The following is a 14,630-nucleotide window of genomic DNA, read 5'->3' on the forward strand; positions in this document are numbered from 1 at the left end:
GCTGTGAGATATGGTGGTCGTGTGGAAACTTATTCATGGGGAGGGTTTTGTATTACAAATGAATGACTCAAACTTCTTCTTGCTGTTAACAGTTTCCATCAGTCATGAATTTATATCCAAGGTCATTGAGGTTCATGACTTTGACAGCTTTATGCTGTGAACATAGTGGATTCTATCACCTACAGAAGGTGAGGGCCTTACATGAACTGATGCAGCCTCATCTGTGTCCAGCCATGGATCCCATCCTGGTTCAGCCCCACATCACTAGACCCCTGCCTCCTGCGTCATCAGATCTTGGGGTCTGTCCTGATCAGGCTCCCCACACTGCTGCCTGCACAGCTCACCCTCCTGTCTACACAGCTCACCCACCTGCTCCAGCCCTTCACGGACACCTTCCCCCGCCCCGCCCCACCAACCACCACCACTCCGCCACCACCACATTCCACATTCACAAAGCAGCTCCAGTCCTCAAACAAACAGGCTTCCTTGCCGTCTACTCCCATAAGCCTTTCCAGTTTGTCCCCACACGCACTCGGTATCCAGCTGTGCTGGCTCTGTGGGGATCCTTTCATACCCCCGTCTGTCTGTACACATAGTCCCTCTGTCCCAGAGCCAGGGGGCAGTGCGCCAGGACACAGAAGGAAGGTGGAAGACGGGACCTGCCATTGCCATCTACTCCTCCAGGGGGCGCCCGTGCCCTATGTCTTCCCACAGCCCTCAGTGAGTGCACTTAACCATTTATGAGTCTTCCTGCCACCCATTGTAGCTCAGTTGGGAAAGAATCTGCCTGCAATGCAGGAGACCCGGGTTCGACTCCTGGGTCGGGAAGATCTAGAAAAGGAAATGGCAACCCACTCCAGTATTCTTGCCTGGAAAATCTCATGAACAGAGGAGTGTGGCGGGCTACAGTCCATGGGGTTGCAAGAGTTGGACACGACTTAGCCACTAAACCACCACCACCACCTGCCACCCATAAACTATGAATGCAGGAAGGCGCCTCTGTCCATCATGTTCTGTCCCAGGAACCTTGCACCTGCTGTGCCTTCTTCCAGGATGTTTCCCCAGACAGTCTCAGGGCTCCCATGTCTCCACATCTAAGGCAGCAGCTGCCCTTATTTTTCCTTCAGAGCACAGGTCACAGCCCAATAGTGGATTTTCTATACTTGTTCAGTGTGTCCTCTACACGGCGCAGAGTATTGTCTTCTATCCTGACCTGTGGGTGGATCCTCAGCACTTAGGACAGTGCCTGGCTCCTTAACAAACCTCTGCTGATTGAATGAATGGAGGTGGGGCCTCTGTCTTACTTGTATCACCTCCACCATGGGATGTGTCCCCTCTTAATAGAGCCCTTATATAGGATTATATGTGGGATTATAGGATTAACACAGCCTTTATATTGGAATAACTGTTATACAACTGGTTGCTGACTCAGTCATTTCTATGGCATGACTTAGAAATCTTTAAAAACTTGGAAAATAGTGTATTTTTCTAGTGATTTGGATAAAAGCATCATTTAGGAAAAATTCAAAGGTATTAACTGATCTCTTCATTGTAATTATTTGTATTACCTCATCTGTGATGGGGTTAGGAAGAAAATATCTTAAAAGTTTTGGTTGGTTTATCTTGGACACAACACCTTGTCAGATTTGATTAACATCCACCTTTAGGGGTTATTGGCAGGCAATTATGAATTAAGGAGAAAAAATCTGTTTTAGTACTAAGTTTTTAGTACTAAGTTTGAAAAGTTGTTAGTCAAGAAACAGGTATGAATGCTGGGCTAACACATTTCAAAATGTAAAAATGAATCCTTTTGGACTTAGCAAAGGTATGGTATATGTGTTTACATCCCAGGGTCTTGTTTCTGATCACAGACTGTGTCCAGAGTGTTCCGTTAAGAGTTTTCTGACCTGAGTCCATAGCACATGACCACTCATGGTTAGGGAGGAGTGGGAAAGAAAGCTGACATTTGCTGAGTAGATTGGTGGTTTGATTTCTCAGAACATGTGGATGAGTTGTTTGATCATGTTTTGAGATGAAGAAACTGAGGTTTAGTCACTTGTCTGATGTCATCAGTCTCGTGAGAGGGACTGAACTGCAGCCTGCTGCCTCCAGACTCTCCATCTGACTCACTCACAGGCTGAGCTCTGGCTCAGGTTCCTGAGATTTGCTCTGCGAAGGGCCTCGGGCTCCCAGACTACCTGCCTGGAGCCCTGCCTGGAATCACTGGGGCCCCAGAGCCACTTGCTTCCCTGGAGGGGTTGTGGACCTTGTGGGATGAGACTGGGGCTGTGACCCTAGGGGTCTACATTTGAAATGTAGGAGTAGTTTTTTGTTTTTTGTTTTTTTACTGTGAAAACAATTTAAGGTTGAATAGTGAGGGGTGTCTTGACTAAGAGAAAGGGTGGATGCTCTGAGTCATTGGGTGATTTCCACTCTGATTTGGGCCATTTGGATTCTGTTCTTTTATTTTCATATGTGGAAGATGTTCACTCCAAATGAAAGAAGACTTGCTTCCTGGATGGAACTGGGAATGTTGTAGTGACTGATAGAGGCCACCCTGGCATTCATTTTCTATCTAATATTCTTTGGGAACAAGTGTCTAGCAAATGCACTCTGGCAAAGATTACCAAGAATATATTAATTTTTTGTTGTGAATATTTACATCATTAATTATAAATAATCACCTAGAAAGCTAAGAATGTACACATTTTTAAATGACATGGATCCCTCTTCTCCCATTCCCAAATAGTGATAAAATAGTGTTTTAGTTTAGTCAAGTTTTGAAATCTCAGTATTACTCAGTTGTTTTCCTTTATGAAACATGTAAATAATTATTAAGCTGAGTGTTAGAGGGAAAACCTTAGCTGTTTTTGCCTCCTTCACTAGACTGGTTTTAATAATTCTTTATAGCACTAGATTCAAATTTGCTGCTGATAAATTTAAGAACCTAGTTGGATTAACTGATTTATGTTTATCTAATTTTTATTATTGATTTGGAATTTAAACTAAAGATCTTTCACTGCTGTGTGGTCTTTGTCTCACTGTTTTCAAAATATAGGTTTTCAGTTTGAGGCATTCCATTAATGTGCTTTTCCATTCTGTACCTTTTACATTTGTAGGTGTATTTGTCAGGTCTTGAAGGAGAAGATCACAATCTTAGTTACTCATCAGTTGCAGTATCTAAAATATGCAAGTCAGATTCTGACATTGAAAGATGTAAGTAATTTCTAGAAATCCGTGGAATTGCTAGCACTTAGGTGTGTTGAAGGACAGACCTCCCCACAGGTCACTCTCCTTTGGTTCATGGTAAACACCTTCTCTCCCTCAGTTTTTTGCCCCCTTCTTCTCAGAGCTGGTGTTCATACCTTGGAGGATGAACCTAAAGTCCTGTAGAAATGTCACTATTACACTCTAAGACATATAAACACTAAAGTGTGCAACCACAGTGTTATTGAATCATCACTATTCTAATGAAATTTAAGGGTAATGTTGCAGTTTTATTTAGAACTTTTTACTTTCCTCTTCCATGACTTAAGTCAAAGTGTATCACTTATAAATTAGAGATTCTAAGATCTGTTGGTATCCAGGTGATTGTCATACATAGTTTGCCAAAAGAGCATCTTCCATTAACTCCAGAAACAAGGTTGGGTAACCAAGCACCCGGGTCAGAGACGTCCTCTCTGCTGTTGTCGCCAGTTGCTGGTCTCCCTGCCCAGGTCTCTCTGTGCCCGATACGTGTGGGAGCCTGTGCAGCAGGAGGACAAGGCCCTGCCTTCATGGGGCTCCTGTTCTTATGGGGAGGATGTGACAAAGAGGGTGATGTCCTGGCTGCCTCCCTGAAGACCTGGTGCCTCATGGGGTCTGAGTGATATGAAGGTGGGGGCCACACAGTCACATGGGGGATGGGGTCTGAGGCAGGGGCTCCTAAGGAAGGAGTTGACCTGGAAGGTTGGAGGAATGGCAGGAAGACCAGTGTGTCTGAGGAGAGTGAGCAGGGGGACAGCAGGGAGCTGGTCTCCAGGCAGTGGGCAGCAAGCCCGGAAGTGGGATGGAAGCCTTGGATGGTCCACAGCAGATGTGGGAGTTAAGAGAGTCCTCTGATGGTCACTGGAGGGGTGACAGAAGTTAGGAGTCTTAGTAAAGCTGAAAAGACAGAAGTGTGGGCTCAGGCTAGAGATTCAGTTTATAGAGCTCCCATATCACAGTACTGCAAGCTGGGTGACAGCAGGAGTTTATCACCGTCCTCTTCTGGAGGCTACAAGTCCCAAATGCAGGTGCTGGCAGGGCCGTGCTCTCCCTGAAGGCTCCAGGGGAGAATCCTTCCCTCCAGCCTCTGGTGTTCACCGGCCTTCCTTGATGTTCCTTGGCTTCTAGCTGCAGCACTGTGGTCTCTGCCTCTGATGTCATGCGGCCATTTTCCCCGAGTCAGTCTGGTTCTCTTCTGTTCTCATAGCAACATAGGTCTTACTGGCTGTAGGGTCACTCTGCTCCAGTGTGACCTCATCTTAACTTGATTACATCTGCGAAGACCTTGTATCCAAATAAGGTCACATCCACAGGTGTCATGTTTGAGCACATCTTTTTGAGGAGGGAGCACCATCCAAGCCACAACTCTTAGCATGGTTGGTGGTGGGGTGGAGAGTAGTGAGAAGTATTCAGACTTAGAGGTTGTTTGATGCTTCATTCCTTGGCTCATTTACCTCTGGGCCTCATCACCTCTGTTGTTAACCACTGACTGCTCCACAGTCCCTTGGATAGATCCCTGACTTCTGAAATGAATCTCTGCTCTAAGAAAGACTATTAAGATACAGAACCCCTGCCTCTTTAGAAGCAGTTCCATGTGTCAGCCCTTCTACACTCCTCTATGAATAGGTGGAGGCTAAGGTTTCCCATAATCACAGAAAACTAGCCAATCTGATCATAGGACCACAGTCGTGTCTAACTCAATGAAACTAAGCCATGCCATGTTGGGCCACCCAAGATGGTCAGGTCATGGTGGAGTGGTCTGACAGAATGTGGTCCACTGGAGAAGGGAGTGGCAAACCACTTAAGTATTCTTGCCCTGAGAACCCCATGAATGGTAGGAGAAGGCAAAATGATAGGATACTGAAAGAGGAACTCCCCAGGCCAGTAGCTGCCCAATATGCTACTGGAGATCAGTGGAGAAATAACTCCAGAAAGAATGAAGGAATGGAGCCAAAGCAAAAACACTACCCAGTTATGGATGTGACTGGTGATAGAAGCAAGGTCCAATGCTGTAAAGAGCAATATTGCATAGTAACCTGGAATGTTAGGTCCATGAATCAAGGCAAATTGGAAGTGGTCAAACAGGAGGTGACAAGAGTGAATGTCAACATTCTAGGAATCAGCAAACTAAAATGGACTGGAATGGGTGAATTTAACTCAGATGGCCATTATATCTACTATGGAGAAATAACTCCAGAAAGAATGAAGGAATGGAGCCAAAGCAAAAACACTACCCAGTTATGGATGTGACTGGTGATAGAAGCAAGGTCCAATGCTGTAAAGAGCAATATTGCATAGTAACCTGGAATGTTAGGTCCATGAATCAAGGCAAATTGGAAGTGGTCAAACAGGAGGTGACAAGAGTGAATGTCAACATTCTAGGAATCAGCAAACTAAAATGGACTGGAATGGGTGAATTTAACTCAGATGGCCATTATATCTACTACTATGGGCAGGAATCCCTTAGAAGAAATGGAGTAGCCATCATGGTCAACAAGAGTCCAAAATGCAATTGGATGCAGTCTCAAAAACGACAGAATGCTCTCTGTTCATTTCCAAGGCAAACCATTCAATATGATGGTAATCCAAGCCTATGCCCCAACCAGTAATGCTGAAGAAGCTGAAGTTGAATGGTTCTATGAAGACCTACAAGACCTTTTAGAACTAACACCCAAAAAAGATGTCCTTTTCATTATAGGGGACTGGAATGCAAAAGTAGGAAGTCAAGAAACACCTGGAGTAATAGGCAAATTTGACATTGGAGTTTGGAATGAAGCAGGGCAAAGGCTAATAGAGTTTTGCGAAGAGAATGCACTGGTCATAGCAAACACCCTCTTCCAAGAACACAAGAGAAGACTCTACACATGGACATTACCAGATGGTCAACACTGAAATCAGATTGATTATGTTCTTTGCAACCAAAGATGGAGAAGCTCTATACGGTCAGCAAAAACAAGACCAGGAGCTGACTGGGCTCAGATCATGAACTCCTAATTGCCAAATTCAGACTTAAACTGAAGACAGTAGGGAAAACCACTAAACCATTCAGGTACGACCTAAATCAAATCCCTTATGACTATACAGTGGAAGTGACAAATAAATTTAAGGGACTAGATCTGATAGACAGAGAGCCTGATGAACTATGGATGGAGGTTCGTGACATTGTACAGGAGACAGGGATCAAGACCATCCCCATGAAAAAGAAATGAAAAAGGTAAAATGGGTGTTTGAGAAGGCCTTACAAATATCTGTGAAAAGAAGAGAAGCAAAAAGCAAAGGAGAAAAGGAAAGATATTCCCATTTGAATGCAGAGTTCCAAAGAATAGCCAGGAGAGATAAGAAAGCCTTCCTCAGCGATCAATGCAAAGAAATAGACGAAAACAACAAAATGGGAAAGACTAGAGATTTCTTCAAGAAAATTAGAGATATTAAGGGAACATTTCATGCAAAGATGGGTTCGAAAAAGGACAGAAATTGTATGGACCAAACAGAAGCAGAAGATATTAAGAAGAGGTGGCAAGAATACACAGAAGAACTGTACAAAAAAGATCTTCACGAGCCAGATAATCACAGTGGTGTGATCACTAACCTAGAGCCAGACATCCTGGAATGTGAAGTCAAGTGGGTCTTAGAAAGCATCACGACCAACAGATCTAGTGGATGTGATGGAATTCCAGTTGAGCTATTTCAAATCCTGAAAGATGATGCTGTGAAAGTGCTGCACTCAATATACCAGCAAATTTGGAAAACTCAGCAGTGGCCACAGGACTGGAAAAGGCCAGTTTTCATTCCAATCCCTAAGAAAGGCAATCCCAAAGAATGCTCCAACTACCACACAATTGCACTCATCTCACATGCTAGTAAAGTAATGCTCAAAATTCTCCAAGCCAGGCTTCAGCAATATGTGAACCAAGAACTTGCAGATGTTCAAGCTGGTTTTAGAAAAGACAGAGGAACCAGAGATCAAATTGTCAGTATCCGCTGGATCATCAAAAAAGCAAGAGACTTCTAGAAAAACATCTATTTCTGCTTTATTGACTATGCCAAAGCCTTTGACTGTGTGGATCACAATAAACTGTGGAAAATTCTGAAAGAGATGGGAATACCAGATCACCTCACCTGCCTCTTGAGAAACCTGTAGGCAGGTCAGGAAGCAAAAGTTAGAACTGGACATGGAACAGCAGACTGGTTCCAAATAGAAAGGAGTATGTCAAGGCTGTATATTGTCACCCTGCTTAATTAACTTATATGCAGAGTACATCATGAGAAACGCTGGACTGGAAGAAGCACAAGCTGGAATCAAGATTGCCGGGAGAAATATCAATAACCTCAGATATGCAGATGACACCACCCTTATGGCAGAGAGTGAAGAGGAACTAAAAAGCCTCTTGATGAATGTGAAAGAGGAGAGTGAAAAAGTTGGTTTGAAGCTTAACATTCTGAAAACTAAGATCATGGCATCTGGTCCCATCACCTCATGGGAAATAGATGGGGAAACAGTGGAAACAGTGTCAGACTTTATTTTGGGGGGCTCCAAAATCACTGCAGATGCTGATTGCAGCCATGAAATTAAAAGACGCTTACTCCTTGGAAGGAAAGTTATGACCAAGCTAGATAGTATATTAAAAAGCAGAGACATTTCTTTGCCAACAAACGTCCATCTGGTCAAGGCTATGATTTTTCCAGTGGTCATGTATCAATGTGAGAATTGGCCTGTGAAGAAAGCTCAGCACCGAAAAATTGATGTTTTTGAACTGTGGCGTTGGAGAAGACTCTTGAGAGTCCCTTGGACTGCAAGGAGATCCAACCAGTCCATCCTAAAGGAGATCAGTCCTGGGTGTTCATTGGAAGGCCTGATGCTGAAGCTGAAACTCCAGTACTTTGGCCACCTCATGCGAAGAGCTGACTCATTGGAAAAGACCCTGATGCTGGGAGGGATTGGGGGCAGGAGGAGAAGGGGACGACAGAGGATGAGATGGCTGGTGGCATCACCGACTCGATGGGCATGAGTTTGTGTAAACTCCAGGTGTTGGTGATGGACAGGGAGGTTTGGCGTGCCTGGGGTCACAAAGAGTCAGACACGACTAATGATTGAACTGAACTGAAGGTTTCTCAAGTTTGAGAGCAGTTGATTTCACGTGCAGAGGAGGCGATTCTAGTGTGTCAACCCCAATGTTGACTGTGTTATGAGCACAGGATCAGTGGGCAGGATTATAACCTATTTAGCCCATCTCTAGATTTTTTGGGGTCCCCTTAGTGCTTCCTTTGAGGATATTACCCCCAAGTTTAGTATTAATAAAACAACTATTTGTCTACTGGTGAGCACCCCTGCATGAGTTGGGGTCCATCCTCACTCATGTCCCTCTCTCACAGCAGACAGGGGATGGCTGTCCCTTCATGCCCCTGGAATTGTCAGTGCTTGACTGTTGAGTGAAATTTCTGTCTTTGTACCACCAGTCATTTAAATTTGCATATTGCAGATTTGATGTGTTGAGTGGTAATTTCGCTAAAGAAGTGTGTGAATTTTGCCTCCCAAGTGGAACACGACACAATATATCCTGCATCATTTTCTAGTTCTGCAGTATCAGATGGTACTCTGATGCTTCCCTGCATTTCTCCCAGTGGGCCCCCTCAGGGGAAAGGGTGAGAGGGGTCCCATTGAGGGTCCTGGTCATCTTCCACCTGAGTTGCCTCAACCAGAGCTCCTCATTTGATGAGTTTTGCATCCTGAGATTTTTTTTCCCTAATGTTTTACTTGCTACTGAGGGAATCAGCTGACTATGGTTTCATGGGGTCAGAAAATAGTAAAACATCTGTAGACATTATTTTATATGACTTTGTAAGGGAGAGAAACTGTGCAAGGATATGTCACATGTGTTCAAAGGAAATTATTTGATTGGCTGTATTTTAAGCAGTTGTTTGATTTGGGGAAGCCTCGTTGGCTGCTTGTGGTCGATTGTTCCTAAGTTTTTTCTCGGATCTGAGTGCATTGATTTTTGCTTAGGTTTTGGTTTGTGGACACAGACTGCCAAGGCTTCAGAGCCACCCCAGCTCCAGGGCCTCCTTGTTTAATTACTTTATCAGATGGAATATTGAATTTTCAGTTGGGAACTTGCTGAGTGTGTGGGGGCAGTTGTAGAGACCATGGAGATGCCTCTCATGGATTTTCAGTCCAGGGCTGGTTCCTATTATCCCGGCTGGGCACATGATAGTATGACAGTGACAGTGGTCAGTGAAGATTTAATGAGTGACTCTTACCTGCATGCAGATGTACTTGTGCCCACTCTGGGTTAAGTATAAATTTCTTTCCTATAATTGTCATATGAGGCTTCTCTCAATTCCCATGTTGTCTAAAAAGACTGTCCTGATCCTCCATAAGTACCCAGGGTAGTCATGTCAGTGGCCTCCATTTTTAACACGTGAACACATGTTTCTTTCATATCCCCCAGCACCTAACACAGGGACAGGATTTGGCAGAGAATGCAATGCTCAGTTCCATACTGAGTTGACTGAGCTAGATTTCTCAACAAGAATTCTAGACCCAGGCATCATTTTTTTTCAAAAATCATAATTTAAGACCAGATAACTTTTCTTCATTAGTATTTAGGTTGGTTTAACATTATCAAATATAAATTAATTTCTCTCAAATTTTTTATTTTAGGGGATAACGGTGAAAAGAGGAACTTACTCTGAGTTCCTGAAATCTGGGATCGATATTTTTTCCCTTTTTGAGAAGGGCAATGAGCAGTCTGAACCATCTGCAGTTCCAGGAACTCCCTCTGTGATCTCTGAGTCTTTGGTTCAGTCTCTCCAGTCTCCCAGGCCCTCTTTGAAAGATACGGCTCAAGAGGACCAAGAAGTGAGTTTCTCATCCTGCAACACACCCGAGTCTGCCTGCTCTTGGTGGTCTCACGGACCTTCAGTCTGCTCTGCTCATGACATCTTCATTTGTCCCAAAGTAGACCCCAAGTTTCCCAAAGTCTTTTTCCATGGAATTGGTAGAGTTAGAAGAGCATGAGGGGAGCAAGCCTGCTTGAGGTTCCCCTTTGAGTGTAGGATGGAGAATCTTATGGAGATCAGTAGTGGTTGCACTGCTATGAATTTCTTAGTGAATGTGGCTCACACTGATTGAGAACTCTTCAGTTTACCTTAGTTAGATCCTACTCCTGCTGGTTGCCCCCGGCTTCCTTTATGCATCCAGAGGCTTAATGTGAAGACTCCCTTAGACTGAGTCCTGCTGTTGCCACGTTAAATCAGCTACTTTTCCTGTATGTTGGAATGTTCTAGCACTGCATCTGACTGATGGTATTAACTTGTCTCGGTGTCAGATGGTTTGTGATAGGCCAGAAGTAACATGTGCAAAGGACCTGACACACGGTAGACACTTTGCTGTTAGTTCCCATCCTCCTTTATTACCCTTCAAAACTGAGAACCACACCTTATCGACCTTGAATCCCAGTGGCCGGGGTAGAGCTGAGGACATCCTAGCCTCCTCTGACTCTATAATGCATTCTAAGTCCTCCAGACAGAATTGCAGAAATGCACTAGATCTCCCTTAAAAATATACACAGATATTCCTTGATATCCAAACCCAGGAGCCTGGATGATTCTGATAAGTATTTGGATTAGTTGTTCACTTTCTAAACTCAGGAATCACTCTCTGAAATTTAGGAACCAAATATTCAGGTGATACGCTTGCAATGTGGTATGTAAACTCCTATTTACTCTTACTCTCTGTGAACTCAGTTTACTGTATTTGGCTAATGTTTTGAGCCCCAAGTATGTTTTATATTTCTATGAATGAATGACACAGTGATCCAGAGGGATACATTAGCTCCATATCATTGTGTCTGTTATTTTAGAGGAAGATTTTACATTATACATTAATTGATTTTGTTGTGTGTGTGTTGAGAGTCATGTGCTATTTTAGGCAAAGCTCTCCAACAGTGAATAACCTCATGTGAATGAGTTTCATTATTTCTCATAGATTCCTATGAGTGGGATGGCTGGGTCCAGGGGTAAACACATATATGATTTGGCCAGATATTCCCACACCCATATGGAGATGGACTATCCTGCACTTCTACCAGTGTGTGGGATATGTCTGATTCGCACAGCTTTACAGTGGAAGACATTGTTGAACTCTTGAAATTTGGGGTTCGTTTTTTAAAATTTCATCTCTCACTGCCATTTTCCACTTCTAGACGGAGAATATACAGGTTACACTACCTCTAGAGGACCATTTGGAAGGAAAAGTTGGTTTTAAGACCTATAAGAATTACTTCACAGGTCGTGCTGACTGGTCTGTCATCATTTTCCTTATTCTAGTAAACATCGCAGCTCAGGTACGTAAGGGCGTTTATTTTGGTTTGTGTACTTGGCTTGATATTTACATACTATTTATACTGTATTTTATAATTATTTTAAGATATTTGTATTAAGAGATTTATCTCAAAGACTTGGCTCATGCAGTTGTGGGCCTAGCTTGGTGAATGTGAGATCAGAAAGGCAGGCCTGCAGGCTGAAACCTCAGACAGGAGCTGACCCTGCTGTCTTGAGACAGGATTTCTTCCTCCTACAGGAAGTCTCAGATTTTGCTCTAAGGGCCTTTGACTGACTGGATGAGGCAACCACAGTGTTGAGAGTGATCTCCTCTACTTAAGTTCTGATGATGGATGTGAGTCACATCCACAAAATACCTTCACAGCAACATCTAGACGAGTATTTAATTGAATCACTGGAGATTGGCCCAGCCAAGCTGACACCCAGAACTGACCATAACTGTACCTGTCAAGATTTTTGCTTTAAAAAATCCCAACATTTGTTCTGTTATTACTGACTTTGGAGTCCACTTGGATTTGCATTGAAGTACATTATATTTGGGGAGCAAAGTCTTCTAGGGAAAATGGGATTTCTTTTAAGATATTAACATGTAAGGTGCCTTCCCCTAACCTGTGCTCATCGGGGTGAGGGTCTCGGCGCAGACCTGAGCCGGAAGGACCGCCTCTGTGTCCTGGAGCCTTCCCCTCCCCCATCCTGTGAGCGGGGGTGAGGCTCAGTGACGTCAGTGTCTGAGTGACTGTGTTTCCTGCTCCAGGTCACCTACGCCCTGCAGGACTGGTGGCTTGCATTCTGGTGAGTGATTCCTGGTCTGACCCAAAGTGCTGTGAAATCTACACGAACCTCACTTTCCCGCAGAGTCAGGGGTGGAGATGGGGCTAGTTCAGCCTCCTCTTCTGACCCTCACGTAGTTTCCCTGAAGAAAAATGAAAGTTCCTGTGGGTAGTATGTGATAGATTCTTCACAGACAATTTTTCTTTTCTTTTTTTGAACTTTTAATATTGTTTTGGGATATGGCTGATCAACAATGTTGTGACAGTTTCATATGAACAGTGAAGGGATGCAGCCATACACATACATGTATCCATTCTCCCCCAAAATTCCCTCCCATCCAGGCTGCCACATAACATTGGGCAGAGTTCCATGTGTTATACAATAAGCCCTTGTCGGTTCCCTGTTTTAAATATAGCAGTGTGTGGATGAGCATCCAAACATCCTAACTATCCTTTCTCTTAGCAACCATAAGTTCATTTTCTAAGTCTGTCTACCCAGATAATTTTGAAAACTGAAAGTCGTGATTCAGATTTTTAAAAGGGAGATACATACAGGGCCTTTCAAGCTGGGAAACACTTTCCAGCATAATATACATTTCTTGAATTGAGGTAATTTTTTTGTGATATTTGTGTAAATTCTATGTATTATCTATAGTGTAATATTTTTTACTTCCTGTTCCATAGGGCAAAAGTACAAAATGAACTGTATTTTGGGGTATATGTAAAAGAAGATGAAGATGTAGTATTCATTCTGAACTGGTACTTAGGAGTTTATTCAGGTAAAGTTGAGTCATATGCTCTATAATACCAGAGTTTAAGGTGCTTACAGTGAGTCTGTATGAGCAAGAGGGCTTCCAGAGTAATTCAGTAATGCCTTAATAGATTAAGTATCTGAATCGCATTTACTCTGTGAATTAATTAGAATAAATATTTTAAAGATCTACTAGAAGAAAAAAGGTTGAATGAAGACTCTTAACTTGTTCCATACTGAATTTTGGTAGTTAAACCAGGATTGCATATTGAGAAAATCAGCCACTGGAAATATGTAGCTACTGTGTATTCTAATAAGTGCTTTAGCTAAATCTTATATCATTATATGGATGGACAAGGAATAGAAATAAATCCCCACCCTGTGGTTCAGGTTGTTCCAATTCTGTCTGAATAAACCAGACTGTTATTGATCTTGGATGAAATCCTCTGGCGGCATGGGCTGCAAATGAAAGCATTATTCCCTCCCAGGTATGCAAAGCTCCCCTTTCCACACTGCTCATCTCCTGGGCTTCACTCATAACTTGAGAAGCTAAGCAGGGAAAATCCAGTGTCTGGAATTAGGATTCCTTCTCTTTCTTACCCTGAGATCACAGTGTTATCTCCTCCTCAACTGTGTGATTAATTCAAAATTTGGCTTTCCAGACTAATTAACTATTAACATGACTCTCTCCATTCACAAGAGTATTTAGGATATATATATAAATTATTATTATATATTAATTATATAGAAATTAATATATTAACATTAATTATTATATAATTATTAATTATAATAATAATTAATTAGTATTAATATAATTAATATATAATAATTAATATATTAAATATAATATAATTTATATATATATTTAAAGGATGTCTTTAATAAAAATTTTAAATGCTTTCTTTATCCATTCATCTGTTGATGGACATTTAGGTTGCTTCCATGTCCTAGCTTTTGTAAATAGTGTTGCTATGAACACGGGTGCATGTGTCTTTTTGAATTATGGTTTTCTCAGGGTATATGCCCAGTAGTGGGATTGCTGGGTCATATGGTAGTTCTATTTTCAATTTTTTAAGAAACCTACGTACTGTTCTCCATAATGACTGTAGCAATTTACATTCCTACTAACAGTGCAAGAAGGTTCTCTTTTTCCCATACCTTCCCTAGCATTTATTGTTTGTATATTTTTTATGAGGGCCATTCTGACTTGTGTGAAGTAATACTTTATTATAGTTTTGATCTGCATTTCTCAAATAACAATATTGAGCATCTTTCCATGTGCCTCTTGACCATCTGTATGTCTTCTTTGGAGAAAGTTCTATATAGGTCTTCGGCCTATTTTTATATTGGGTTGTTTGGTTTTTTTGATATTAAGCTGCATGAGCTGTTTGTATATTGTGGAGATTAATCCTTGGTTAGTTACTTATTTTGTAATTACTTTCTCCCATTCTCAGGGCTGCCTTTTCATCTCATTTGTGATACATATATACACTGGATCAGGGGAGGGTGGCTCCCCA

The 14,630-nt window shown here is 42.4% G+C and overlaps 1 protein-coding gene across 7 annotated transcripts in view; it reads left to right on the forward strand.

Moving 5' to 3' along the window:
- LOC133049208 (ATP-binding cassette sub-family C member 4-like) overlaps nucleotides 1-14,630 on the forward strand; it is a 161,194-nt gene that overhangs the window by 60,946 nt on the left and 85,618 nt on the right. For 6 of the 7 annotated variants that reach the window (XR_009691241.1, XM_061133158.1, XM_061133157.1 and 3 more), the window contains exons 14-18: nucleotides 3,120-3,216; nucleotides 9,908-10,105; nucleotides 11,451-11,591; nucleotides 12,344-12,381; nucleotides 13,044-13,138. Coding sequence is in view for 5 of the 7 variants with exons in the window: in XM_061133158.1 (XP_060989141.1) it covers nucleotides 3,120-3,216; nucleotides 9,908-10,105; nucleotides 11,451-11,591; nucleotides 12,344-12,381; nucleotides 13,044-13,138 (569 nt within the window). In the remaining 2 variants the exon portion in view is untranslated. The remainder of the gene's footprint in view (nucleotides 1-3,119; nucleotides 3,217-9,907; nucleotides 10,106-11,450; nucleotides 11,592-12,343; nucleotides 12,382-13,043; nucleotides 13,139-14,630) is intronic. The other variant, XR_009691242.1, reaches the window with a different exon arrangement.

The sequence above is a fragment of the Dama dama genome, chromosome 30 (genome assembly GCF_033118175.1).
Source record: "Dama dama isolate Ldn47 chromosome 30, ASM3311817v1, whole genome shotgun sequence".
NCBI lineage: Eukaryota > Metazoa > Chordata > Mammalia > Artiodactyla > Cervidae > Dama > Dama dama.